The sequence below is a fragment of the Megascapheus bottae genome, chromosome 34, assembly GCF_031878675.1.
Source record: "Megascapheus bottae isolate mThoBot1 chromosome 34, mThoBot2.hap1, whole genome shotgun sequence".
Taxonomy (NCBI): domain Eukaryota; kingdom Metazoa; phylum Chordata; class Mammalia; order Rodentia; family Geomyidae; genus Megascapheus; species Megascapheus bottae.
In genome coordinates this window covers 7,429,462-7,456,948 of record NC_143542.1, presented here as the reverse complement: position 1 = coordinate 7,456,948, position 27,487 = coordinate 7,429,462, and the positions used below count along the sequence as shown (strand labels likewise).

Below are 27,487 nucleotides of genomic sequence, written 5' to 3'. Positions count from 1 at the left end.
TGTGTGGCGTGTGTGTGTATGTGTGTGTGTGTATGTGTGTGTGTAGTGTGTATATGTGTGTGTGTGTGTGTGGTGTGTGTGTGGTGTGTGTGTCGTGTGTGTGGTGTGTGTGTATGTGTGTGTATGTGTGTGGTGTGTGTGTATGTGTGTGTGTGTGTGTGTGTGTGGTGTGTATGTGTGTGTGTGTGCACGTGTGTCCCATCGGAGTTGCTTTAGCCCCAGCACATTGGCACAGTGTCGTTGTGGCCCAGGGGTGTTCTGTTGGTTTGTCTTTGCGACAGTCTCTCTGTGTGGCCCAGCCTGGCCTGGGGTGGAGGCCAAGGCGGGACATTTCCTGGGGCACTGAACCCTCAGTGTGGGATTGGTGAGGCCGCCTCGCCGTTCTCACGCAGGTGACGATGGGGACCCCAGACCAGTCAGTCCTGCCACCCAGGACTGTGTACACCTGTGCAGGCCTGGCCTGGCGGAACACACGTCTCCTGCACTGTCCTGCGCCCGCGGCTGGAGCGCCCTGCGCTGGCCGGGCCCCAGCCTCCCCCCCCTCAGCCCTCACAGCCGCTTCTGAGGGCAGAGGCCCTGCAGAGGGAAGCGGCGCCGTGGACAGACCCAGCGCTGCCGTGCCGGCACACAGGACGAGCCACGTGCTCACCAGCACCCCCGCCTCCCCAGGTGGGGGCAGAGCGGGGAGGCGCTCAGGTGGGAGCCCCGTGGACGGGGGGGCCCGCCCAGCTTCCTTCCAGAGAGGAGGCCCTGGGGGTGCAAGCGCAGAGAGTGTGGCCGTGCTGTGGCTGCACTGCAGTGGCCTGTGGGAGGAGGGCAGGGCAGGGCGGGGTTCCACTGCTCAGGTGGCATGAGGGTGTCAGGGAGTGACAAGGAGAAGGTTTCGTGCGGTGACACTGGACGGGGAACGCTGGGGGGCACTGTAAGAACTGGCGCTCGGGAGGTGGTGGCTGGCTCTCAGTGGGCCTTGGCAGGCGCTGGAATGCTGACCCTGTCTGGTGGAGGAGGAGGGTGGGCAGGGTGGAGGAGGCGCCAGCATCTCCGGGGGGAGCTGGCCAGGAGACGGGCAGGAGCCCGGCTTCTCCTTCCGCCTGGGGCCTGGGGCCTGGGGCCTGGGGCCGGCACCCACCAGCTCCTCCTCTCCCTCTGAGTCCCAGCTCTAATGGGCGCTGGGTTCCTCCGCCACGCGTGGGGCCGATGGCCACAGGCCCAGAGCTGGCCGAGTTACAGCAAGGCATGGCTGACCAACGCCGTGCTTTCCACGTGCTGGCTCCTTCCCACTCCTTGGCCCGGACTGGGGGGTCATTTTCCCCAGGATGCCGGTGAGCAGCTCAGAGAAAAGGCGAGTTTCCTGGTGTTTCCTCCTGGGACAAGGATTTCTTCTGAGATGGGGTGGCTGGTACCTCGTCTCCACCCATAATGCATGTGTGTGTAATAAAAGAGGATATAAATTATGGATTGCAAAGGGCCCCGGGGCAGGACACGGGACAGTCAGAGGGGCGAGGCGCCCCCAGGAGGTGGAGAGGCCAGGCCACTGTTTCCAGAAGTCTCATCACAGTCAGGAGTGGGAGAGCCAGAGACACCCCGGGAGGAGGAGGAAGAGGAAGAGGAGGAGGAGGAGGAGGAGGAGGAGGAGGAGCTGAGTCCAGGTCACCAGCTGTGCCCCCAGGGAGGCAGAGGTCTGGCTGAGCCGTGAGGGTGAGGATGCCAAGACACAGCCGTGCTTTCTGCCCTCACCCCTCTGGCTCCCCAGCTCCACTGGGAGAAGGCAAAGTTCTTCTTCGTCTCAGTTTATTCCATCATCTGGGTGCCCAGAGCGTAAGTCAAGCGAAGTCTGGTGTCTCTGGCAGGTGATTACGCGCTGAATTAGTGTGGCGAAATAAAAACCCGAATAAAGCTTCAGCACAGTCTTAAATTGTTAAAATGTATTGTAAAATGTGCAAGTTATGAACCGATCTTTGCCTGTGTGCTTTGCTGATGCCGGAAGCCGAGGAAGACAGGGAGGCCCTGCGAGAGACTTGGCTCCTGGAATCCTCCAGAACCCGGCAGCAAATTCACACATCGGCGGAGCTTGGCAGGGCTCCCCGCGCTGTCCTGGCACCGCCATCTCCTCGGCCTCCTGGCTCTCACGCTTGTCCCCTGGAGAGGAACCCATCTGTCCACCTTCCCAAGGCCCTGGGCAGGCCAGGGAAGCAGGGATTTGTGTTTTCCTCACTGAACTGTCAGACTCCGGACCTTATCGCCTCCCGATCCTGGGATCACCATCCCGGTCAGTGCAAAGAGCCCGGACCCCTCAGCTCACGCCGGGTCTCACGCCGGGTCTCCGTCTCCTCAATCCCCAGTCGGGTTCACCCAGGGCTCCCAGCTGCGACTCTGTGGGAAGCCAGGGTTGAAGCTTCTCTGATGCAGGGTGACTTCTATGCTCTTTCCCTCCCTCCCTCCCTCCCTTCCTCCCTCCTTCATGGTCTCCCTTTCTCCCTCACTCCCTCCCTTCCTCCCTCCTTCCTTCTTATCCATCCTTGCGCTCAGGCCAGTATTTCAGATGAGGGGAAAACCTAAACACTAGAATGCAGGGCATACAGGCTCTTCTCCCCTTCTCCCTGTAGGGCTGGACAGTCAGCTCCTTCTCCCTGTAGGGCTGGGTGTTCGGCTCCTTCTCCCTGTAGGGCTGGGTGTTCGGCTCCTTCTCCCTGTAGGGCTGGGTGTTCGGCTCCTTCTCCCTGTAGGGCTGGGTGTTCGGCTCCTTCTCCCTGTAGGGCTGGGTGTTCGGCTCCTTCTCCCTGTAGGGCTGGCTGCAGGAAGATGGAGCATTGGGTAGGGCTTGGTGAAGTTAATCCCCAGTGAGATTGTCCACCACCCCACATTTTCCCCTTTCTTCCGTATACCGGAGCGGTTCTCAGGGAAGGTGGTGGTGGTGACAGGGTTTGGATTCCAGCACAGCTGGCGCCTGGCCTCCGCTCCTCTGTGCCGGCTGTGCGGTGAGCACACAGACCATGCCAATGCACCATGAAACCAGACCTGCCTGGGTTTGAGTGGCAGAGTAATGGCTGCTGTGGAAAAGTGCCAGTGAGCAGGGCCACGTGTAGTGAAGTGGCCAGCATGGGGGGCACAGACACTAACGTGGTCAGCGCGAGGTGGCCATGTGTGGCAAAGTGGCCGGCGTGCAGGGCCACGTGTGTGGAAGCCACGTGTGGTAAAATAGCCAGTGTGCAGTGGCCGTGGTGTGAAGAGGCCACGGGGACCACGGAGATGAGGCGGCTTGCAAATCACTGGACATAATCAAGTGGAAAAAGAGCAGACAGAGCAAGCAAGGAAAAGGAAGAGCAGGGTCTGGGGAGCACCCCTCTGGGGCCAAGAGCGGGCTGGCAGCACGCACGGGCCAGGCCCTGAGCAATGGAGAGAAGCAGAGCTCAGGAGATCCTGAGCCCTCTGTGGCCAACACTGAGAGGGAAGCTGCTGTCTGCTGCAGACTTGGCTGCTGCCAGGAGAGGCTGCGTCCCTGTCCTGAGGGCAGTGGCAGAGGAGGCCGTGTCCCCGTCCTGAGGGCAGGGGAGGCCGTGTCCCCGTCCTGAGGGCAGGGGAGGCCGTGTCCCCGTCCTGAGGGAAGAGGAGGCCGTGTCCCCATCCTGAGGGCAGGGGAGGCCGTGTCCCCATCCTGAGGGAAGAGGAGGCCGTGTCCCCATCCTGAGGGCAGGGGAGGCCGTGTCCCCATCCTGAGGGAAGAGGAGGCCGTGTCCCCAGCCTGAGGGAAGAGGAGGCCGTGTCCCCATCCTGAGGGCAGGGGAGGCCGTGTCCCCATCCTGAGGGCAGGGGAGGCCGTGTCCTCGTCCTGAGGGAAGGGGAGGCCGTGTCCTGTCCTGAGGAACAGCAGTGAGGACATGGATCAGATGCTAACCTGAGGGCTGCCAGGACACATGGAGAGGGGGGGGGTCCAGCCCCAATACCCCCTACAAGGAGGCACCCCGCAGTCAAGGCCAGCAAGCAGGCCCATCCTCCAGCACCTTCCAGCCCCAGTCCCCTGGCAGCTCGCTCCGCCATCTGCTTACAGTGCCTACCTCACATGAGATCCACAGCAGGACAGCTAGGGGGACAGAGCCAGGCTGTTCTCCTAAGCTGATTACAACGTGGATTCTTGTGGTGGGCTGTCTTCCAGTCTAGCCATTCTCCATATGGGTCATTGAGGGTTGTGGTGTTTAGGATGGTGTGTACACGTGTGTGTGTGTGTGTGTGTGTGTGTGTGTGTGTGTGTGTGTGTCTGTGTGTGCGACAGGACTGTACCCTGTGTACCCTACACCCTGAGCTCTGTGTCATCTTCAGATTGGGGATCCTCATAAGACTTTACTTCAAGAAAGGGGACCCCATGACACTAAAGCTTTTAAGCCAGGACTGAGAAAAATGCCCAGGTTCCACTCCACAGGACTTCCTTCCGTCCACAGGGAGAGCGCACGAGCAGACCTGAGGCAGCTCCTCCTGACAGGCACTCTGAGGGCAGAGGCCGCAGGCTGCGGGTCACATGCAAACCCATATGCCTGAACAGTTGGCAGAGCTGGAGGTGGCACTGAAGTCCGCTGACGCAAGCTGAAGCGGTGGCCAGGACACTTTCTGGAACAGAAGGCTGAGTTGGGATGAAGCCAGACCTTGTCCAGAGTGTTGGCATCTCTTCTGATTGGTGGGGGCCTGACTAGTGTCCGTCGTGATTGGTTGGTGACTGACTAGCGTCCGTTGTGATTGGTTGAGGCCTGACAAGTGTCCGTCGTGATTGGTCGTGGCCTGACTAGTGTCCGTCGTGATTGGTCAGGGACTGACTAGTGTCCGTCGTGATTGGTTGGGGCCTGACTCTTGTCTATTGTGATTGGTTGGTGACTGACCAGTGTCCATTGTGATTGGTCAGGGCCTGACTAGTGTCCATTGTGATTGGTTGGTGATTGACTAATATCTGTTGTGATTGGTCAGGGCCTGACTAGTGTCTGTTGTGATTGGTTGGTGACTGACCAGTGTCCATCGTGATTGGTCAGTGACTGACTAGTGTCCGTCGTGATTGGTCGGGGCCTGACTATAGTCCGTTGTGATTGGTTGGTGACTGACTAATATCTGTTGTGATTGGTCAGGGCCTGACTAGTGTCCTTTGTGATTGGTTGGTGACTGACCAGTGTCTGTCGTGATTGGTCAAGGCCTGTGCCCAGTAGGTTGTTGACTATTTTAAAAACCCACCCTGCTTGTAAGTGGACTGAAATGCTCAAGTAGAGTTTGGCTTCCTTGTGGAATCTAGAATCAGGGTGACAACTTCCCAAAGTTCGGCAGGGGCAGGAAAGCTTCTATCCCAAGAGGCAGTTCAAGCAGGAGCAACGCACCTCGCTTCCCACAGGGCATCTCGGGGAGTCTCTGCATTTCGTACTTGCCGTGCTGAGTACAGAGGCCCAGGAAGGAACAAACCCAACAGAGCTCCTGCTTCTGCAGAGGGGCTCCCATTCCAGCGGCCAGATCAGTCAAGAAGCCCATAGCAAGCCTTTCCTCCCCGGACTCTAACACCAGAGGCCCTCGAGGTAGATTTCTACCACCGTCTCAGCTGCCTTTGGAGACAAGTGTCCAGAACCTCAGTGGGTGCCAGAAATTGCAGGTAGTACCCAGCGCCGTGTGTATAGCTCTTGTTGTCTCATACCTAGACCACATTGAAGAGAAAGTTACCAATAAATTAGGCCCAATGAAAGATCAACAGCAAAAACTGATAATAAGATCGATGTATTTTAATAAAATACTCTACTATTGTGGGTATGGTGGGACCTGCTTGTAGTCCTGGGTCTAGGAGACTGAGGCAGGGGTTTCAGCTCAGCCTAGGCTGTCTGGTGAGACCTCTCAGGGGGAAAAAGACAATTAAAACTTATGAATTATTTATTTATTTCTGGAACTTTCCATTCAATATTTTGGGGCTGAGTGAAATTTCGGAGAGAGAGGCTGTGGACATGGGGGCCTACTCTACTGGCCCTTTCCAGCAAATGGATTGCACTTTTTCACTTCTATTCATGGAGTAATTCCCGGCCACGTCCCGGCTCGGGGGAAGGATGTGCAGGGAGACATGATTTGGTTGGCGTCTGTGTGTCAGTCTCCATCTGAGTGGAGGTGAGCCTGGCTGGATGGCGGCTGAAGTGCCTGCTCGGTTCTGGGCTCAGCTGGGCAGTTTGGACATGGCCCATGTCTGTACAACTTGGGATGATCCCATTCCTCCATGCCATTTGTGGCCCTTCTGGGACATTCTCTGTGTCTAGCTGCAACGTTGCCCTGACACCTGGAGAAATGTCGCAGGGCCAGGAATTCCTGTTCAGCTAACACTGGTCCTGAGGAGTGGGTGGCTCCCGGCAGTCATACAGCAGATGTGGCACCCGAGCAGGCCCCTTCCCCCCCCTCATGGACCCCCCTCCTTGTCCTTCCCCCAGCTCCTAGCTGTACTGCCAGCCTCTGGTGCCTGGAATTTGAAGAAGAGTTGGTCAAATATGAATTTCTGGGTTATTTTAAGAGCTCTAAGATCCTTCCCGAAGGTGATAAGTGCCCAGATGGGAAAAGCAGGGCAGGGGTGCTGGACTGTGGGTGAGCGGGTGACTCCAAATGAGTGGGGGGGCATTCTTCTGATAAGGGGGTGCTGAGCCAAGCTCTGGGTTATAAGACCAGGTATGACACAGCTGGGCAATGGGGACGGGGTATGGAGTGTTGGGAGCAGGGAGCTTGTAGGGAGCTTCAAGGTGAAGATTTGGGGTGGGAAAGAGTCTGCTGGCCAGGTAGGAATCTGGCTGTGGGATCAAGGCAGCCACGTGGGCTGCAGTGTCAGTGTTTATTCCATATAGGTGAGGAATCGCTGGTGAGTTTTCAGCATGGCCATGCTGTGATCTGTCTTAGGTCCTCATGAATGACGGCTCTGGCTCTGCAGGGAGCGGGGCAAGTGGGAGCAGAAGCTGTGGTCAGCTCTGGCCTGTGTGGGGTGTGGGGTGTGTGGGGCATTGGTACCGGCTGACCTTCGCTGGCTGTGGCCCCCAGACCCAGTCATGGAGGTGGAGTTAGTTCTGGAAGGTTCTTAAGGCGCCTCCTCAAGGGGTCAGAATGGGGCCTTCCTGCCTGGCTGCTCGTCATCCACCCTCCCCTGGGGGCCCAGAGAAGCGGTCTACAAGCAGCTGTCTGTTGAGATAGGCCTGGATCCAAACCCAGGCCTCTGCTACCTGGACCGCTGGAGGACAGGGGAACCCAGATGCGAAGAGACCCCTGATGTCCCCGCGCCTGGCTCAGCAGGGCTCCTGAAGCCAGGAACGCACCCACACAAGATGCAGACGAACGGAGAGGGGATGGATGGTGGCCCGTGAGCCTGACACACCTGGAGGCAGCAAGTGGCGACCCGTGGAGCGCAAGCTGGGCAGGGGCTGGATTTGTCCCATGGGCTGTGGCTAGGAGTGGGGATGCACAGAGAGTTCCCCAGTTTGGCTCCTGAGCATGGGCTGCAGGACGGGAGGCCCGGGGGGGGGCAGAGGCCTGTGCCTTTGGCCCCTTTGCTTCCCCAATCACTCCGGGCTGGGGAGCACTCTGGGGGGGGGCTTACCGTAGTCACCGGAAATCCGGCACGGGGCAGGGGGGGGCACCTGTGTACTCTAGCTCGGTGTCCCTAGAGGAAAGTAGCCGGGCCTGGGCTGCCACAGTCCCTCTGGAGAATCCAGGGAGGCAGGGCGGAGCTGGGGAGGACCACCGAGGGGAGACTCCACGGAGAGAAGGAGCGGGGTACACCCCAGTGCAGAAGGGCTCTGGGCACACCCTGGAGACGCAGCACCCCGTGCTGAGTGGAGCCTGGGAGCTCAGAGCCCCACCATCCCGGGACGCGGGGCCTGGGCTCCACCCTGGCGCCAGGGCCACGGATCCCCTCTCCTCCCACCAAGGACAAGAGGCGTTCAGAGAACGATTCCACCTCTGGACCCGTCTGTGGCCGTCTACTGGATTGAACATAATCGTATTAAAATATAATGAACACATTCCAAGCACACGATGGGTGATGAAATCATCGCTTGGACGACTCCCCGGGCACTCCCCGGGCACTCCCCGGGCACTCCGCCCTCCGGCTGCCCCTGTGCGGGTGTCCCCGGGGCCCCGCGTTCTCAGCCAAGGACTCGGGTCCTCAGTGACCGCTGTCGCTCTCTGGAGGGTGGCTCTCTGGAGACCCTTCCTTCTATGTGGCTGGGTCTCACCTGACAGCCCGGTGGTGCTCACCTCCCGAGTGCCTCCATCACTGCTACAGGGCCGGAATTTTAAAGATGGAAATGGAGCCAGAGAGAACATGTGCAGATGGAGTTTTGGGGTGACACATAAATGCGGTTGGATGTGGTTGGTGTACAGCTGGAGCGGCGCTGGGGGGAGGTGCAGACCTCAGTGCTCCCTCAGTGTGGAGCTCAGCCTCGGGGACTAGGGTGGCCCCGTTGCGCATGTGGTCAGAGCGGGGCTGGGTGCCATGGCTGGGAGGAGACCCTGTCACCCTTGAAGGCGGTGTTCCCAGCTCTGCCCTCTGCCCCGTGTTTCCTGGGCATCAGGGGGCGGGGGGGGTTCCCCGCAATCTTGTGGTGGCTGCTAGAGTGCCTGCCTCGTTGCTGACGTTCTAGCAGAGCTGTGGGCACAAGTGGAAAAGGACCTGGGAAGACTCAGGTGGCCCCTGTGGCGTGGCATGTGCCCTCCTCCTGCCCCCAGGAAACGCGGGGTGGGCGTGGAGTACTCAGGGAGCCGACTTTAGTTGCCAGCACTAAGTTTCCGTCTCTCCTTACAGAGCCACGCAGCCTTCGTTGAGTGCCCCGCGCGCATAGCCCGCGCCCTGGACGCCTGATGCGGCTGCCCGATGAGCCCAGAGAGGGGATGCCTGAGGATGAGGCGAAGGGGGAGCGAGGAGCCCCGGAAGGGGGTGAGGAGCCGCTGAGGAGCCAGGCCCATGACTCCCTGCCCTGGCAAGTCTTCTCCCCCGCCCCCCAGGTAGGGGGTGGCCCAGTGGCAGGGCAGTGCCCGGGCTCTTGGGGGGCCACTCCCTGGCATTCACAGTGGTGTGGACTCGTGCCTGTGGCCTCAGGCCTGCGTGCCTGGGGCAGGCCGCACACCGACCACTGGGGAGAGGGCACTTGGGAAGAGTCACCACAGCTGGCACCTCTGGCCGCGGGCACGGCGAGGACCGCGGGCGTCTCCTGCCACTCCTTACCACGGCCCCGTTCTCACAGGGTGTAAGAGCAGCACTGGGTGGTGTGTGCCAGCTCGTGGAAACACAGAGTTCTGCGCCTGTAGCCTTTCCTCTGGAGCGACTGGGGCTTGAACCCAGGGCCTTGCACCAGCTAGGAAACTGCTCTGACATCTGAGCTTCAGTCCCACCTTTGGCTTTGTAGTTTGTTTTGGAGCCAAGGACTCATTAACTTTGCTGCCACTGACCTCAAATTTTCCCTGGCCTCTTGAGTAACCCCTGCGTGAGGGTGAAGGGTCCCTGGGCTTGATTTTGCTTTTTCTTTCGCGTGGACAACTGAGCTCAAGCACAAGATGCTGGACGGCTATCCACAGTGATCCCTGTGACAGCTCTGTGTTTGGGAAGTCGGGGATGGGACATGAGAAGACCCCTGCCCAAGAGCCACTGCCCTGCAGGAGTGACCTTTCCAGGGACTTAGGAAAGGTCTAGAAGATGGCATCATGAGACCAGAGTGGTGCTGGCAGGGGCAGGCTCCAGGTTTGGGGCTCCCTGCCCAGCCTGGGGGGCTGGGAGGCCTGGGTGTCCTCCTGGGGTATGGGGCATGCTGAGAGAGACGGGTGAGAACTGGGCTCTGGGGTATGGTGGCAAAGATGGAGCTGGCTGGCACCTCGGAGAAAAAGGGGGGGATCAAACATGGCACACAGCAAGCAGACAAGGAAGCCTTCAGTGCACTCAGAAAGATGTTCCCACACTGAAAATGTCTCCCTGCTGGGACTTATGGCCATCCTTCCCCAAGTGGCCATCAACTCCCCTACATCCCAGCACTGGGGTCTCCAGGTCCCTGCCGTGCCCTCACAACCACCCACAACAGTGCACTTCTGCTTAGCCCTCCCTTGGGGACCACCCACACTTTTCTCAAAGATTTCTTTATGCCACAGGCAGAAAAATATGGCTAAAAGCGTAGGATTGAGTTGGGCCACGAGAGAGACTTCTCTGGTCTAGTTCTCGGCACCAGGAGCCACCACAAAGAGCAGAGGGACAGCTCGTGTGGACAGCTCCTGTGGACAGCTGCCTCTCCTGCTCTCTGCCGCCTGCCCTTCAGGTTGGTTGGAAGGCACAGCCAAGGGCTGGCATCCTCTGGGTGCAGCCCTTAAGGTCTGCCAGCTGTGGTGGCCTCGGAGGCCATGGGTGGCACAGGGGTGGCCAGGGTCTCTTCCACATGTTCTGTTCTGGCTCCAAATCACTTCCCCAGGTCCCCGTACCATTTTGGTTGCCTGTGACGGAAATCCAGTTGAGCTCTCTGAAGTAAGACAACATTCTGGGGAGATGGCAGTGGGCATTGGCATCAGGAAATCCAGGACTGGAGATGCAGAGCTGAGAGGAGGCAGGGCCTAGAAGGGTGCAGGAAGCCATGTAGCCCTGCCCGTGGCATGACCACTTCCAGGATCAACTTGGGAACCAACGTGATCTCCCATCCACACTCTCCCAGCTTTGTCTAGGGAGGAGGGACTGGCCCCAGCCTCTGCAGGATGTCTCCCTTTCTTGTGTAGATGGGGGGCAGGGAGGATATCTAGGACTCTTTGACCAGGTTTGCCATTAGTTCACGGGCTCCTCGGTAGGGAGGGAGGCCACCAAGAAGAGTCCACAGGCAGCAGAGAGATGTCTGGGGGATTTCTACCAGCTCAGAAATGCACTACTCGATGGTGGACTCCACCAGGTCTGAAGGAAGCCTTGGCCACGTAGGAGAAATGGTTGTGCTCTATTGATACATGAGCTAAAAATAACCCGTGTTCCAAACAAAGTGTTTTTTAGTATTTTGAAATGAAAATGTGTAGACAAAGCAAGGATTCGGATTGCATGAGTCATTAAACTGCTCACTCTGAAAGCAGTGGAAATTCAAAGGGAGTTTTTCTCTCTGCACCTCTCCCTCTCACCCTGCTCTGAATAGCTTCTAAAGAGCCATGGCTACCTAAACAGCCAGTAAGCTCCCCTGCCTCTCAAGGCCCTGCACGGCCAGAGCCTGAGGGAACTCAACCTTCACTGCCTGGTTGCTAAGCTGGCCTCTCCAGCTAGATGGGTCCCTCGCCCAGAGGCCTGCACTGTGCTACCCCTCGACAGCTCCACGCTGCTCTCCTCTCCTCCTACCAGGACTTCAGCTCTTCCACATGGCAGCTGCCTCGCCTTCCTCCCTAACACTTGGTCCTGTCAGGCCTCAGTCACACTGGGCTCATGTCTGGGTATTGCCACTAGGATCTGGATTATAAGGATGAGCGCGTCCACTGTCGTGGAGAGTGCATCCCCCGTAGGTTGAGTGTGTCCACCGCAGGGCAAGTGTCCACTGTAGGGTGAATGTATCCATCGCGGGGTGGGGGTTCGGCTTCATCAGCGCTGCTGTCCTACACTGCCTTGACTTGTAATGGCACTGTTTGGCTTGAATGGTAGTGTTCAATTTTTAAGTTTTAGCTCATAAAACTTTTCTAAAATAAGTTTTATGGGGGATGCTGGAACATAAAGTAGAAAAGAGAATTCACTTGGGTTGCTGCAAGTTGTGTGTGTGTGTGTGTGTGTGTGTGTGTGTGTGTGTGTGTGCATGTGTGCCTTTGTTTGTAAGAGTAAGACCCTTGATTGGAATAATGAGGTGGTTCTCTTGAAGGGCAACTGGTCAACCTTCCTGTCATGGTTCCTTTAAGTTTTATAGACATCTGTGTTCCAATGAAAACCACATTGCCCTCTCTCCACTATCATTGCCTGCTCTACTGCCAGTTACACCCCCCCATATCTTAGCATCCTGTTCATTCTCTTCCATGTGCTGTGGGACCTGGTTCCACAGTGAAGCCCTGGCTTGTCCTCAGATAGTCAGGTGACATCTCAAGTTGCAGCTCCAATCTGGAGATTCCTTCCCTGGGTCTCAGTTCTAGACCAGCTCCGGTCCTCTCATGCCAGAGGCCAGGGAGCTCCCACAGCGGCACTGCAGTTCCTGCACTCCATTACCTGTGTCTACACAGCCTGAAACCTTACCATAGCACAAGATAGTGTGTGTGTGTGTGTGTGTGTGTGTGTGTGTGTGTGTGTGTGAGAGAGAGAGAGAGAGAGAGAGAGAGAGAGAGAGAGAGAGAGAGAGAGAGAGAGAGAGAGAAAGTATTGCTATGTTGGCACAATGGGTCTATTTTATGAATGGTTATTGTTAAACTCCAAGCACGCCTAATTTATCAGCTGAGCATTATTGCGTAGGTATGTTGCATTGGCCCGAGTTGTGTAGTGACTCTGATCAACAGCACATTCAAGAGACTGAGAGGAGCATGAGCACACGTGGTTACACAGACTGGGAGGTCCCCCCGCACTTGTCTTTTCTACATGCCTGTCACTTCTCCATCATGCCTGCCTGCCACCTGTCCATCGTGCATGCCTGTCACCACACCCTCATGCATGCCTGTCACCCTGTCACATGTGCCTTCTGGGCTTTCCTCCATTCAGCTCTGCAGCCTTGCGTCTTCCTCTCCAACGTCCTTTTTCTCCCACAGCATAAACATGCCGTGTTTTTGTCACTCGGGTTCTTTTTATAAAGCTATACCACGGTCCTCCCCTTTCATTTCTCCTTCCCCTCACTCTGCAGGCGTCGGCACGCACCGCAGGCACGTCCATGGCATGAGTGTGAACGTGGATGCACACACAGCAGGCATGTGCTCCAGAACACACGATTTGTTCACTTCTAACCCAACAGCACAGGGTGGACACCCCACCCACAGTCTGCAAGCTAGCACGCACCCTACCACGATGGCTTACTTTTATTATGATGAGCATGTGGCCCTGAAATAGTTTTCACTCCTTAATTTATTACTGCTTCCTTTTCCATTGTACTGTGATTTATGTAGCCAATCCCCCGTGGATGTCTGTTCAGCTCTCCCTCTCCCTCTGTCTCCCTCCCTCTCTCCTCCCCTCCCCTCTCTCCTCTCTCTCCTTCTCTCTCTCTGCCTTTCTCTCTCATTCTCCCTCCCTCTCACTCCACCTCTGTCTCCTGCTCTCTTTCTCTCCCCATCTCTTTCTGAGCACCTCTGCAAGCTTATCTTTGTGAACTTGTCTGAGCAAGACCATTTTCTTTTTAAAGCAAATGTCTGAGTGGCAAAGTGTGTGTATCCTTTCCTTTCATGAAGTTTCCCTGCTTGGTCTGAGGACAGGAAGGGCTCTGAGGGCGGGAGGAGTGTGGGGGGGGGAGGGCAGAGTTGGTCTCTAGGGCCTCTTGTCCCCCATAATTGTCTTTGAAAGCCCTTCCATGGGAGACTTAGCATCATGGAGACTGAGCAGATTCAGCTAACGAGCGCTTGGGGTGTGCTGAGTTTCCATTTGAGCACGTTGGCCCTGCTGGGAAGCCTGGAGCCCTTATCTTGTTCTTAGCACCAGGGCCACTCCGTCCTGGTGGGGGGTGCTCCCCGGGCCTGTCCCACCCAGGACTGTGTCCAAGGCCCCACTCTCCAGCCAGGACCCCAGGCTCCGCAGCACTTCTGGAGATGTGTGTGTGTGTGTGTGTGTGCACGTCCGGGAAGAGGCCTTGGCAGTGGTTTAGCCATGGCCCAGGGGCCCAGGGGATCCCTGCGGAGGGCAGTGTGTCTGGGGCCGACTGGATCCTGGCTTGGTGCTGTCTCCACCCGGGCAGTCGCACTTGGTGTCCTGGGGCTCTGTGCACGCTCACCATGCCTGGGGCTGGTGGCAGGGGTGGGCGCGGCTTCCTGGCTTCCCCCAGTGCCTGCCAGCACAAGGCAGCCATGGGTTTTACCACGTCTGGGAGGGGATTTGTTTTACCATGTTCAAGGAAATCTTAGAGTCGGAAGAAATATTTCAAGGGTTCTTTATATGCATGGATCTCTTGAACAAGTCTAGTGAGGCCTGTGAATTATGTTTTTAAGTGCAGGAAATGGAATACTTGTGGTAACAACAAAGGGAATCAATTACATTTCTGTGCAATGTCACAACACTAAACAAAACAAATGTGTGCTCCCTGGCTGATGCATTAAGTAATAAGAGCAAGGCGAAGGAGCTCGTGACGGCTTCATAAATCTAAGTGCCACAGCTGGGACACGGGTGGCAGAGAACAGGTGACAGTGCCAGGCGACAGTGCCCAGGGCTCAGGGGGATGGAGACAGAGCCATTCCCTCCGGGCTCATCCCCACAGACCCCTCAGGCCCATTCTCAGACCCCATTAGCTCTGAAGTATTTCCTTCCCTCCCTCCTCCCTCCCCCTCTTCCTTGCTTCCCCTCCCTTCTTCCCTTCAGAAGCATGGACTCACGGCTGCCTTATCCATTGGGCTGCAATTAGACACAAGTTTATTTGACTGCGTGGTTGCTTCCTTGGCCACTGGTTGAGGTACTGGGCTCCGTCCGTTCCAGGCTCCTCTGCCAAAACACTGTGTCCCAACCTCTGGGCCCTCGGAAACCGTTTGTTGTGGTTGGTGGTGGCGGTGGTAGGGCTCCAAGCTCCGTGCCCCGTGGGCGCTGTCCCTGAGCTCTTCCTGCTCAGGCTTAGGCTCCACCACCTCCTGCCACAGCTCCTCTCCCAGGAAGCCTGGGTTTCTTAGATGGGAGAATGATGTCAGGAACCAGAACCAGGGCACTGTGTGCCGAGGTAATGTGCGGCCCTCGGCCAGCCTGGCGGGGAGGTGCATGTGTCCACACACGTGTCGGCGTGGCCATCGCGTCCACATTGAGCTGATGGTGGGCTCTACATTTACTGGTGTGCTTGTTCTGTGGCTGGGGCCTCAAATGTGGTGGCCAGCGCTCTGGGCTGAGTAGACTGCAGCAAACATGGGCTCGAGTGGGCGCGTCCAGGCCAGGCCAGTGCCACATGGGTCACCCAGACTCAGGCCCCCGGTGGTTCTGAGGACTCCCCGGCTCTGTGCAGCCCTCCTTCGCCAAGCTTGTGCACTCACAGTGTACCTGAGCCCTGGCTGGTCCGTGGCCCCAGGCCTTCGCTTGCACGTACATTTTCACGTGGACACGCATTTGCAAACTGAGTAAGGACTGAGCTCACGGGAGAAAATGGTTAGCGTTGTTAGAAACGTCCAGACTGTGGATGTTTCAGTTCCAGATCTCCGCAGAGAATGATGTTCAGTAGCATCTCAAGCGTGTTTCCTGTGTATGCGTTCTCTCTCCCACCGCACTATTCGTCTCATTGTTGAGCTCTGAGCTTTGTTTGCGCATCTCTGTAGCTTTGAATCAGGTGTGTGTATACTTCTCCTTTCCAGCAGTACCTTTCATAGAACAGGTCCCCAGTGGGGTGGCACACGCGTGTGCATGGGTGTGCAGTCCTCACTTGCCGTGAACACAGCAGAGCTCCCTCACCCTTGCCCACCAGGGCCCCTCAGAGGCTGTGCCCCTTCCAGATTATTGTATGAAAGGAGACGCTGTCTACAGAAGGGCCCGGCCTGCCCGGGAGGAGGCGCCACGCCCACTTTCTCCACCAGTTCTGAACCCTTCTTTCTTTTTTTCCCTCTCTTTTTGCTATCATGAGTGAAGAAGTACTTTGGCTCTCCTTCTGTTTCGCACGGTGGTTGGTTTGGTGTAGTCTTGTAATCCGCAAATCACCTTGTTCCTAATAGGTTTTGGACTGGTTTGGAGCTGGGTTATTGGTGGCAGAGGCCTTTGCAGTGGGGTGAGGAAAGTTTCTGCCAGGACCAAAGCCCCCCCCCCCCCCCAAGGCCACCTGGTCTGGCCGCCATGGAGCTTCCAGCCGCTTTCCTGCCACCACCAGGAGTCCCTGCTCTTCCTGGGACACAGGCCTCTCCCCGCAGCTCACTCTGACTAAGGGGCTTGGTCGGCAGAACACACAGCAGGTCCTGGCACAGCGGTGGTGATGGGGTTTCCAGGCCCCACACCTGCGCCATCATCCAGAATGACTCAGAGTTCAGGAAGCAGGGACTTGTGGCCGAGGCCATCACTCAGGAGTGGGCAGAGTCGCATCTCAGCAGGCACCTCCTGCATGCCGGGGGAGGGATGGGGCGGGGACGTCCCCAGTGCCACATGCCTCTGTGGAACTTGACCAGCAGTGACGTGACGCATAGGAGCGAGCCCCTGGATTGGTCGGTAGCAGACTTTTAGTTAACATCTATTATATGAATGAATTTTATAGCAAATGATGTGCAAAATACTCAGTGCCCAGCCTTAGGAAGGCTGGTTGCCGGGCTGCCCACACACTCTGGCTGCTGGACGCGGGGAGAGCCAGGAGCTGGAGGGGGTGAGAGGGCCTGGGGGAGACGTGGGCAATGTGGGGGTACTGCCGAATCCTGACTTAGACATGAGTTAGGGGAGGGTTTGTGTGTGTTGTCAGTCTTTTTATTTCTCTTTTCCTTTATCTCCCTTCCCTCCTTCCCTCCTTCCTTTCCTTCCTCTTTCCCTCCTTCCTTCCCTCCCTCCTTCCTTCCCTCCCTCCTTCCTTCCCTCCTTCCCTCCCTCCTTCTTCCCTCCTTCCTTCCTTCCTCCTTCTTTCCCCCCTCCCCTCCCTCCTTCCTTCCCTCAAGGTGGGGCTCATTACATAGGTCAGCATGACCTCCCATTTGCAACCCTTCTTCTTCAGCCTCTCTACCGCCAGGATTACTAACATCAACAATTGCACTGGGAGAGAATTTTTTCTAATAATAAAACTAAGCTTTTTTCGGTACAAAAGGTAAAAAATGAGTCCATCCTCCTGCTAGGACGTGCCATCGAGCTACCATAGCCTGTCCGTCTCACCCCAGAGGTGATGGGGAACACAGCTGCCAGTTTGGTTTTCATTAAACTCCATGTTTCCACACGTATACGCCCATGTGATGGTTTCTCTAAGTGTTTTAAGAATTGTTTTTTTTTTTTTTTTTGCCAGTCCTGAGCTTGAGCTCAGGGCCTGAGCACTGTCCTTGGACTTTCTCAAGGCTGGAGTTCTACCACTTGAGCCACAGCACCACTTCCGGCTTTTTTCTATGTATGTGGTACTGAGGAATTGAACCCGGGTCTTTGTGCATGCTAGGCAAGCACTCTAATCACTAGGCCAAACTCCCGGCCCATTCTCTAAGTTTTTTTTTGATAATTGCAGACAGCAAAATAGCAAAAGCAGAGCAGAACCACCACCGTGCCCCCGCCACTCCCCTCTCCTCCCCTGGGTGAGGAGAAGCTGAGGAGCCAGGGACGACTGACCTTCAGCAGCCCTGGCCCAGGCTTCCTGAGTGCAGTGACACCACATACACAGGGCCCCCTGCACTGGCAGGCGGCCATCCCACCATGCAGCATGTCAGACTCCCCCCCTCCGCCCCGGGTGAAGGAAACACAGGCCCAGATTAAACCTCTCTGAATGTCTTTCGTCAGGGTTCATCGCACAGTTCAGGATTTGCTCCCGTGTCACCTGCTGAGTGATGACTGTCAGGCCTCTAACCTCCTGGGAAGGAGGCCGGCTGCCTCCAGGACTGTGAAGGGGCGGAGGCTGGCGGAGGCTGGCTGGGTGGCATCCTCTGGAAGTAAGCCGCACGCAGACGTTCTTTCTGGGCAGTGCTGAGGACCAGCCTGTGGGGCCGGCCCCACCCACGTCGTTTTCCTCCGCATTCGCTGCCGTGACGCCCGGCAGCGGGCACACCTGCTTCCAGCCTCCCAGCGCCAGGTAGGCAGGCTCTTCTTGTGAAAGGCCAGATGGCTCAGGTTTTCATGGGCTGCCAAGCATTTTCGAATGCGAGAAAGCGCCCGGAGCTGCAGAGCAGACCTCTAAATCTGCCTCTGGCCGGCTGTGAGTGCCCTGGTTCGGCCAGGCCCACCAGGCCTGTCTGTGCACCGGCTGCTGGCCAGCCGGCTGGCGTGAGTGCCCAGGCCTGTCCATGCTCTGGGCACGGGTGATGCTGCAGTTCCATCCCCTGCCTTTAAAGACTCTTTTGGAGTCGGTAGGGACTCCGCACTTTCTCTTCCCATTTTGTCCACGACTTGGGGAAGTGCTGGTGTCTTTTTTTTTTTTAAATAAATTATCTTTAGGTAGTTGTGCGAAGGGTTTCAATTCAACAGATCAGTTTATGAGTTCAGTGTGTCTTGATGCTGCTCCAGTTCCATTGTTCTGCATCTGCCTCCCCCCCCCGTCTGCCCCTGGACCTCACCTCTCCCCCCCCATCCCATAACCTCATTACCCGCCCCCACCACGCACAGCGCTTTGTTTATCTGGCAGCTGTTTGCAGAAGGCTCACCATTGGGATTTTCACCCTGGGATCCCACGCGGTCAGCTGGTTTAGGTATACATGCCTGGGACCTGCGTCCATCTCTTCCCACCCGTTTGTACTTGAGATCTACCTTCCCCCTACGAGAGACAGCCCTCGACCTTCGTCTGAGCCTGGCTTGTCTCTCACTCAACACAAATCTCCATCCATGTCCCTGAAAGATGGCATCGTTATTCCTCCCGACGGATTAGTAAAATCCTGTATATATGTGATGTGTGTGTATCATGTGATACACACCTACGAACACATCCACATGCAAGGCTGTGGGCTGGGTCCACACGTCCCTGATTGACAGCCTGTCTGGGGGCAGAGAGGAGGGGGTGGACGCCATCGGTGGATCTGAGGGTGGCCCTCGAGTTCTTGGCCACAGGGGCGTGTTGTGAACACTTCTCTCTATCTGTGGTTTGTCTGTTTGGTTTTTTTCCTAAGATGCCTTTTGAAGAGCACAAGATTTAAAATCTAATGAGGCCAAAATTTTTGGCTATGGTCTGTGCTTTTAATTCCTTTTAACGTAATTGTTGTTTCCTCTGATTTGCAGCAGTCTCCCCTCTGTATTATCTTTGAAAGTCTTGTGGCTTTAACTTTGGCCTGAATAGGAAATGTGTCCCTTGGACTCATGTATGGAAACCCATAACCCCAGCAGATGGCATTATTTCAGAAGGTTCTGGAAACCTTAGGAGATGGGGTCTAGCTGCAGGGGGCAAGTCCATTCAGATGTCTGGTCTCTGGCCCCTTCCTGTGTCTTCTTCTCCATTTCCTGTCCTTCACGAGGTGAGCAGTTCAGGATTCCTGCAGCCATGCTGCTGCTCCTGGAGCTCACCGCCTCAGAAAAGGGGACCAGGGACTGAAACCCCTGAAACCCTGAGCCAAAATAAAGCCATCTCCTGACGTGACTTGTGCCAGGGATGGTGTCACAGCCACGCAGGGCTGACTCAGCCCTGACCTGCTTTGTGTCCAGGGCAAGGTAAACAGGGAAGGTCAGGTCCTGCCTGTGACTCTGCATTTGCTCAGCAGATTTGAGGCGGCCCTGGCCCGCTCCTCACTGAATTAACTCAGCTCAGGACCTGGTGCAGCCTTCACGCCGCCTCCACCACCCTCCTCTGAGCATCGCACCAGCCTCTGCCAAACGCCACATTCTCTTGATTAGATTCTGAAGTCTTGAAATCAGGTAGTCCTTTCCAACTTTCTTCTTAAAAAATTGTTTTGGCTAGTCTATGTCCTTGGCATTTATATATGAAGTTTTAAATCAGCTTGTCAAATTTCACAAAAAAAGTACAAAAAAAAAAGCTTTCTGGGATTTTGATTGGAATTACGCTGAACCTATAGCTCAATTTGGGAAGAATATGTCCTAAAAATACCCAGACTCCTACGTAACTGAAGAGTTACCTGGTCCATTTCCTTTGCTCTTCCTTCTTCCGGCAGTGTTTGGCGGTTTTTAATATACAGGTTGTACACTACTTTGGTTAACTTACCTCTAATTCCTCCCTTCCCTCCCTCTCTCCCTCCCTCCCTTTCTTCCTTCCTTCTTCCTTTTTCCCTCCTTCCTTCCCTCCCTCCTTCCTTCCCTCCCTCCTTCCTTCCCTCCTCCCTCCTTTTTTCTTTTCTCATACCAGGGTCTCACACTCTGACTCAACTTACCTGCTTAGATGGCATTCTACCATCTGAGCCAAACTTCTAGTTTGGTATTTGTGCTGGCTAATTCTAGATAGAGTCTCATGGACTTTTCTGTCTGGGTTGATGTTGAGCTTTGGTCCTAAGATCTCAGCCTCCTGAGTAGCTAGGATTATAGGCGTGAGCCACCAGCGCCTGCTTCATGTTTGCGATGCTATTGTCAATGGCACTAGTTTGTAAACTTCGCATTTTTCTATTTGCTCATCAGTATCAATCTTACTCTGTGATCTTGCTAAAGACATCTGTGAATCCAAATGGATATCCTCCTGCCCTCCCTCCCTCCTTTCCCCTTTCTCTTTTCCCTTCCCTCCCCCTTCCTTCCCTCTTTCCCTTTCTCCCTCCCTCCTTCCTTCCTCCCCCTCCCTCCTTCTCTTTCTCTTCTCTATGTCCTTCCCTCCCTCCTTCCCTCCCTCCCCTCCCCTCATCTCTCCCCTCCTTCCTTCTCTCTGACAAAGTCTTTCTGTGTAGCCCAGGGTGGCTTTTCACAGTTGAAGATTATTCACGTTGACTTTTTGGAGTTTTCCTTCTTGCTTTCTCGTATTTACCCATGAGCTCTTTTCTTGTCATAGTGCACTGGCTAGAGCCTGCATGTATAAATAGAAGGTTCCACCTGGTTTGACAGAGACACATTTAATCTTCCAGCTTCTAGAACTATGGAGGTTGATGGCTGACCCCCTCATCCGTTGACGAAGGTTGGATTATGTCAGATTCTTTTTATACTCCCATTAGCATGACTGTGGGTTTTCATTTATAAATAAGAATATTTATATTGGTTTTTAAAAAGAATTTGTAACAAATCAAATTCCATGTGACTTTGAAAACACCTTGTTGAGGTGAATTGTTCATTAGTATATTGCTGAATTCCATTTGCTGATATATTTATTGTCAAAGTTTAAAGAATTCATCTTGTTTGTTTATTTACTTGTTTATTGCACATGTGTATCTGATTGTGCTAACAGGGAGACTGCTTGCCTTCAGTAAGTTGAGATGTATTCACCTTCTGTTTTATGAAAGAGGATTTTTATTTTTGAGATGGGTATCAGTTCTCCATTGAATGTTTGTTAGAATTCAGCAGAGAAGCCATCTAGGCACAGAGGTATTTATGTTTTGGGGGACAGCCTATTAATTGTGAATTAAATTTTGTTAGATATAGGACTATTCAGACTTCTTACATCTTCATGGGTCAGTTTTGTTGATTTGTGATTTCTCGAGGTCCTTTTCCATTTGGGGCATAAAATCATTTATGATGTTCCTTTGTCATCTTTTTGACTGTATTTTAGGCCCCCTTTGGCATGCCTTAGCCACTTGTGCTTTGCCATATTATTTTCATATTTCCATTGATTTTTTTCACTTTTATCTATTTCATTGACTTCTACCTTTTATTTTCTTCCTTTTTTTCCCCCAATTTGTTTTGCTTTTCTATGTCTAGCTGCTTGAGTCAAGAATCTTCGAGCATGAAATAAACATCCTAAGCAATAATTTCCCCTTTAAGCCAGGTTTGGCCAGTCCCACAAATTTCAACACATGGACCTCCATTTTGTTCAGAGTATCTTTAACCTATTGTTTGTGGTTCATTTATTCTTTAACTTGTGTATTTTGTAAAAAGTATTTATTTAGTTATTTTTGCTTATAAAATGTTAGGGGAAAGCCGAGAGCTGGGTGGCTTACGCCTGAAATCCGACTCTTCAGGAGGCTGAAGTCTGAGGATCAGGGTTCAAAGCCAGTGTGGCACGAAAGTCCATGAGACTCATCTCCAATAAACTACTCAGAGAAATCTGGAAGTGGCACTGTGGCTCAAATGGCAGAGCACTAGCATTGGGTACAGAAGCTCAGGAATAGCACCCAGGCCCCGAGTTCAAGCCCCAGGACACCCCCCGCCTCCCCACACAAAATTGGGGGAATTTCCCAGGTATCTTAATATTATTCATTTTAAATTTAATTCTATTATGGTCAGGGGATGTTTTATGTATGATGTTTGTATGTTAAAATGTATAGAAAATCATGGTGTGACCTAAGATATGGTCCCTCTTGTTTTGTTGTGTTGTTTGGACTCTGGGCCTTGTGCTCTGCCATTTGAGTCATGATTCTGGCTCTCTGCTGGTTTCTTTGGAGTGGAGTGTCCTGGATTTTTCTTACTCTGGGTTCGAGCCTCGATCTTCCAGGTCTCAGCTGTCTGAGTAGCTAGGATTGGATTGCAAACATCCTACTTGGAGCCTCCTGCTGTGGCTGGGATGGAAAGCTTGTTCCACCCTGCCGGCTTCTTTTCTGTTGAGATGATGGAGTTCTTTCTCTCCTAGCCTCTGCTGGCTTCTTTTCAGCCTCCTTGAACTGCCATTACAGGTGTGCATCACCATCCTGACTATATGGTTTATTTTAATGAAGAGTCCAGAGAATCGGCTCAAAGCCATATAAAGTCAATTTGGTGGCCCTGCTTCATAGTGGTCTACAGGTCTTCTGTGTCGCCATGTTTTATCTGTCACTGAGGGAGTGGTGATCTCTTTTTCAACGTGTCATTTCCTTCATGTATTTTCCTTCCTGTTCTATGAAGCTTCATTAGAGGAACACGTTAGGTGAATATTTTGTTAATAATTGGGCCCTTTATCATTCTGAATGCACTCCTTATCTCTGGCAATACTGTTTCTGACCTGGCCTCTGGCCACTGGTGACACACTCCTGCCATCCCAGCTGTGCAGGTGGCCACTGGGGACACACTCCTGTCATCCCAGCCGTGCAGGAGGCTGAGAATGAGAGGGTGGAGTTTCCAGGCTGACATGGGCAGAAACGTCTGTGAGATCCCATCTCAGATGATTGGTGTCCACCAATCATCACAGCTGTGATAGCAAATATAAATATGGGACAAAAGCAAGGTCTTGAAACCAGAGCCTGAAAGCCCTGGGCACATAGTCCAAGTAGTGGATTTCCTGCACAACAAGCACCAAGTACTGAGTTCAAACTCCAGGCTGAGGGTCATGCATCTGCCTAGAAAACCCCAGGCCCTTAGCTGAAACCTCTGTTCTGCCACAGCAAGAAATCTTTTCAGGATATACATTTTCATCCTTTTACTTATAAAACTTATTTATGCTTATAAGTCTAGGGTGTCTTTTTGTAGACAGCACATGGTCATGTCTTATCTGTTTAATCTTTGCCTGTTAAGTACAGCACTGAAGTCCGTGAGAGTCACAATGCATTTTAAGTTTAAATCTATCACCTTTCCATCTTTTTTCCTATTTGTCCTAGCTGTTCTTTGCTCATTTCCCCTTCTTTGATGTGAAATCTTCTCAGTTATTCCACTTAATCTCCTTTATTTGTCCAGTTTTCTCTGTCCCATTGAGAGCGTCTTTTTCCCAAACGGCCTCCTAATTTTAAAGACTATTTCATATTTAGCCTCCCCCTCAGTTCCAAGGCTTTAGTTCCCGAGTTGGATGGCTATGCCCCCCCCCGAAAACCTCTTTATCTTGCTTTCAGATTTCTAGAGTATTATTTTTTTCTGGGATTGTAGATAGATATGCATTTGTGTGCCAGTCAGTGCTGCGCCTTGAACTCAGGGCCTGGGTGCTGTCCTGGCACTTTCTCCCTCAAGGCCGGCACTCTGTCACTGGAGCCGCAGCTCCATTTCTGATTTTGGATGGCTAATTGGAGCGAAGAGTCTCTCAGATTCGTCTGCCAAGGCTGGCTTTGAACCTCCATCCTCTGATCTCCTCCTCCTGGGAAGCTGGTTTTATGGGCACGAGCCTCTAGTGCCTCGCTGCAGCCCTGGTTTTGAGGTGGTTGCACCTGGTATCCCAGGACCAGATCTTCTCCCCCTCCCCCGGGATGTGCTTACAGTGCATCAGCTGTTGTGAGCTGTGTCCACAGCCAGACACAGGTGGGGTGCCACTAGCCATCGAGGGCCACAGGGCGCACAGAGGGCCTGGACAAGGCCCTTGAGCACAGACAGGGGCCTGTGGGGCATGGGGGTCTGAGGCCGTGCCTGGCTACCCGACAGAAGGCACAGGGCCCAGCCTGGCATTCCTTGGCGGTGGACAGGCCATGCTGAGCTGCAGGGTTGAAGCTGTGGATCTGCTCCCTCTCTGAGGGGAGGCGATTCTCACATCTCTCTTCTTGGATTCTGGGAACCAGGAAGCAGACTTTCAAGAAGAGGAGGGTGGCTTAACGCAAGACCAGCTTGCTGGGCCAGGTGGGTGATGGCGCAGTGAAGGTCCTGCCTGGTGTCCCGTTCCTGTTCTTGATGAGACAGCTCTTGGTCAGTGCCTGGGCATGCAGGAGGCAGCAGCGTGGAGGACATAGAAGGGGACTTGAGGCCCCACGATGGTGCTGAGGCTCAGCTGGGGAGACCAGGAGGCCCTCTGGTGTGGACTGGCAGAGGTTACAGGGTATGAGCGGTGGACTGGAAGAGGTCAGGGGTGTGTGGTGTGGACTGGCAAAGGTCAGGGGCTTTGTGATGTGGACAGGCAGAGGTCAGTACCAGGTATGGACAGGCAGAGGTGAGGGCCGGGTGTGGACGGGTGGAGGTCAGCGCCGGGCGTGGATGGGCGGAGGTCAGCACTGTGCGTGGACGGGCGGAGGTGAGGGCCGGGTGTGGACGGGTGGAGGTCAGCGCCAGGCGTGGACGGGTGGAGGTGAGGGCCAGGCGTGGACAGGCGGAGGTGAGGGCCGGGTGTGGATGGCAGCGGTCAGCGCTGGTGTGGGTGGGTGGAGGTGAGCGCCGGGTGTGGACGGGCGGAGGTGAGGGCTGGTGTGGACGGGCGGAGGTGAGGGCCGGGTGTGGACGGGCAGAGGTCAGCGCTGGTGTGGACGGGCGGAGGTGAGGGCCGGGTGTGGACGGGCGGAGGTCAGCGGTGGTGTGGACGGGCGGAGGTCAGCGGTGGTGTGGACGGGCGGAGGTGAGGGCCAGGCGTGGACGGGCGGAGGTCAGCGCCGGGCGTGGACGGGCGGAGGTCAGCGCCGGGCAGTGCAGACCCTGCGGGACGTTTCTCGCTCAGCCCGGGTCCGAACCCGCTTCCTCGGGGCGTTGCCGGGGTGACCTTGAGGGAGGGCGGCGCGGGGCGGGCCGGGCTCCGGCCTGTCCTCCCCCGCGTGGGGCGGCCCCGGCTCCCTGCCGGTCCACCCGCGCCCTCCACGCGCCGCGGGCCGCCGCCGCGCGTGTGCGCCCGGGCGCGTGTGCCCGCCGAGCGTGCCCGCGTGCCGGGTCCACGTGTGCCGCGTGTGCCCGCCGTGCCCACGTGCGCCCGTGCGCGCGCGCGCCGCGTTCCTCAGGTTGCGGGCGCCGCGCGGGGACCGGGCCGGCGGGGCGGAGCCGGGGCGGAGGCCGGGGCCGCATGGAGCGTCCGGGGCGCGCGAGCCCGGCGGGGCCGCGGGGCCGCGGGGCGCCGCGGGGCGGCCGCGCACATGGGCTGAGGCCGCGGGCGGGGTAGCGCGGCGCGGGGCGCCGTCCGCGCGCGGGGCGGGGGCCGGGGACCGGCGGGCCGCGCCCCACGCCGCGCCGGGCTCGGCCGCGAGGCTGCGGGGGGTGTGAGCCGCCCCGCGCCGCCGCTCCCGCTCCCGCCGCGCCTCCGCCGCCGCCGCCGCCGAGGAAGCAGCGCCCCGCGCCGCCCAGGCGCCCGGCGGCCGGGCTGCGGGGCTCCGGCCCGGCCAGAGGTGAGTGGCGCGCGCCCCCCGCCCCGCGCCGCCCCCGGCCCGCCGCCCCCGCGCCGCGGACGGCGCCTCCCGAACCTGTTGGCGCGGAAGCCGGCGCCGCGCGCTCCGGGGCCTCCCCGGCGCGGGCTCCGGGCGCGGGGGGCGCGGGCGGCCCCGCCGGGATCCCCGGGGCGGAGGAGCCGCAGCGCCGCGCGCGGGAGCCGCCGGCGCCATCCGCGCCCCCGCGGCCCGCGTCATGGCGGCCGGGGTCGGCGGGAGGCCCCGGCCCCCGAGCCCCGCGCGCCCGGCGCCCCCGGCCCGCGCCGCCGGGTGAACTTCTCCACGCCGCCCGCCCGGCCGGCCGGGGCGCCCCGCGGCAGCAGCAGGTAGTTGGGCGGCCACGTGCGCCCCCCGCGGAGCCCGCCCGGGGGTCTCGAGGGCGCCCGGCCGGGCGGAGCGGGAGGAGCGCGGGCCTGGGGCGGGCGTCCTGCCCGGGCCCCTCCGCCCCCCGCCGCGCCCCGGCCCCAGGTGCGGACTCGGTGTTTCCTGCGCCGGCCACGAGGTCTGCAGCGTCGGTGGCCTCGCGCTGGGCAGTGGAGGGGCGATGACCTTCCGGGGAGGAAGGGAACAACTCCTTCCCCGCTGGGGCTGTGGGTGTTGATTTGTCTTGGGTCAGTAGGCGAGGAAGGGGCGCTGGGGAGGCCCCGGGCTCTGCACCCCGAGCTCCGTCCTTGGTTTTTGTCTGCCACTGAGTCCCTGGGGTGCTGGATGAGGCCCACTCAGACCTGCCCCGCGCTCCTCGGCCACTCTGGCAGGCTGTCGGGCCGGGGGTGCCCGAGCGAGCCTGCAGGGGTTGGCAGGCAGGTGGGAGGAAGGAGACCCCTCCATCCCGGCCAGCATGTCGGGCTGCAGCCCGAGCCCCGTGTTTAAGGAGCTGCTCCCCGGAGATGAGCCTCGTGGTGAGGTGGGGCGTCGCAGACCTGAAACCCCCACCCCTAGGGCCCCTTGGAGGAGCTGGCCTCCAGGATGTCTAGAGCTGCCAAGACCCGCCAGGGCAGGACTTGGCAAAGGCGGGACCAGGGCTGTTTTGAGAATACTTAAGTTCAGGAGGGCACAGGAGCACACAGCCAGGCCGTGTGCGTGCACGTGTGTGTGTGTGTGTTTGGGATCGAATCTCCCACCTCACATATGCTGGGCAAATGCTGTGCCACTCGAGCTTCGCCGTCTACCTTGTGTTTCTGTTGGTATGTGAGAGAAAGGTTCGCTAACTTTGCCCAGAGAGGATGCTGAGGGCAGGTCTCTGGTCCGGAATTACAGGTGTGCACCACGACACCGGGCTTTGGGCCCCCGCTGTTGGCTGGTTGGCAGAGCAGGCGCTGGTTCTTGCTATGAGAGACCCTGGCTCGTAAGAAGCACAGACTCGGAGGCTTTGGAGACCCTCCTTTTGGGCGAGACCCTTCCTGTGTGAGCTCCCGTGGGGCTGCAGACTTGGCAGTTGTGTAAGGAGCCTGGCTCGGGCGCCGGCCGCATCTGAAGCCGGGCCTGGATTCTTTCCCAGTGCTTGCTCACGTCTAAACTGGTGATCTCTGACCTGCGTGGCCTGGCATGGCCTCACTCACGCAGTGTCGTGTTTTGATTGTTGAGTGAATCTATGTGGTTGTGGCTGGAGCAGCTGGGCTGGGATGCAGAGTCCTGGGCCCGGGCGGCTGCCTCCCTGACCCTCTGTGGGGCTGCATGGATCCTGGAGCCCGTGAGGGTCTGAGCAAAGGTTTCATTACCATTGCTAGAGCTGACTTTGCTGCTGGAG

The 27,487-nt window shown here is 56.6% G+C and overlaps 1 protein-coding gene across 1 annotated transcript in view; it reads left to right on the top strand.

The window, feature by feature from the left end:
• Caln1 (calneuron 1) overlaps positions 1–27,487 on the top strand; it is a 96,440-nt gene that overhangs the window by 4,261 nt on the left and 64,692 nt on the right. The window contains exon 2 of the mRNA XM_090324088.1: positions 8,786–8,960. Coding sequence (XP_090180214.1) covers positions 8,842–8,960 — 119 coding nt within the window. The 5' untranslated portion in view covers positions 8,786–8,841. The remainder of the gene's footprint in view (positions 1–8,785; positions 8,961–27,487) is intronic.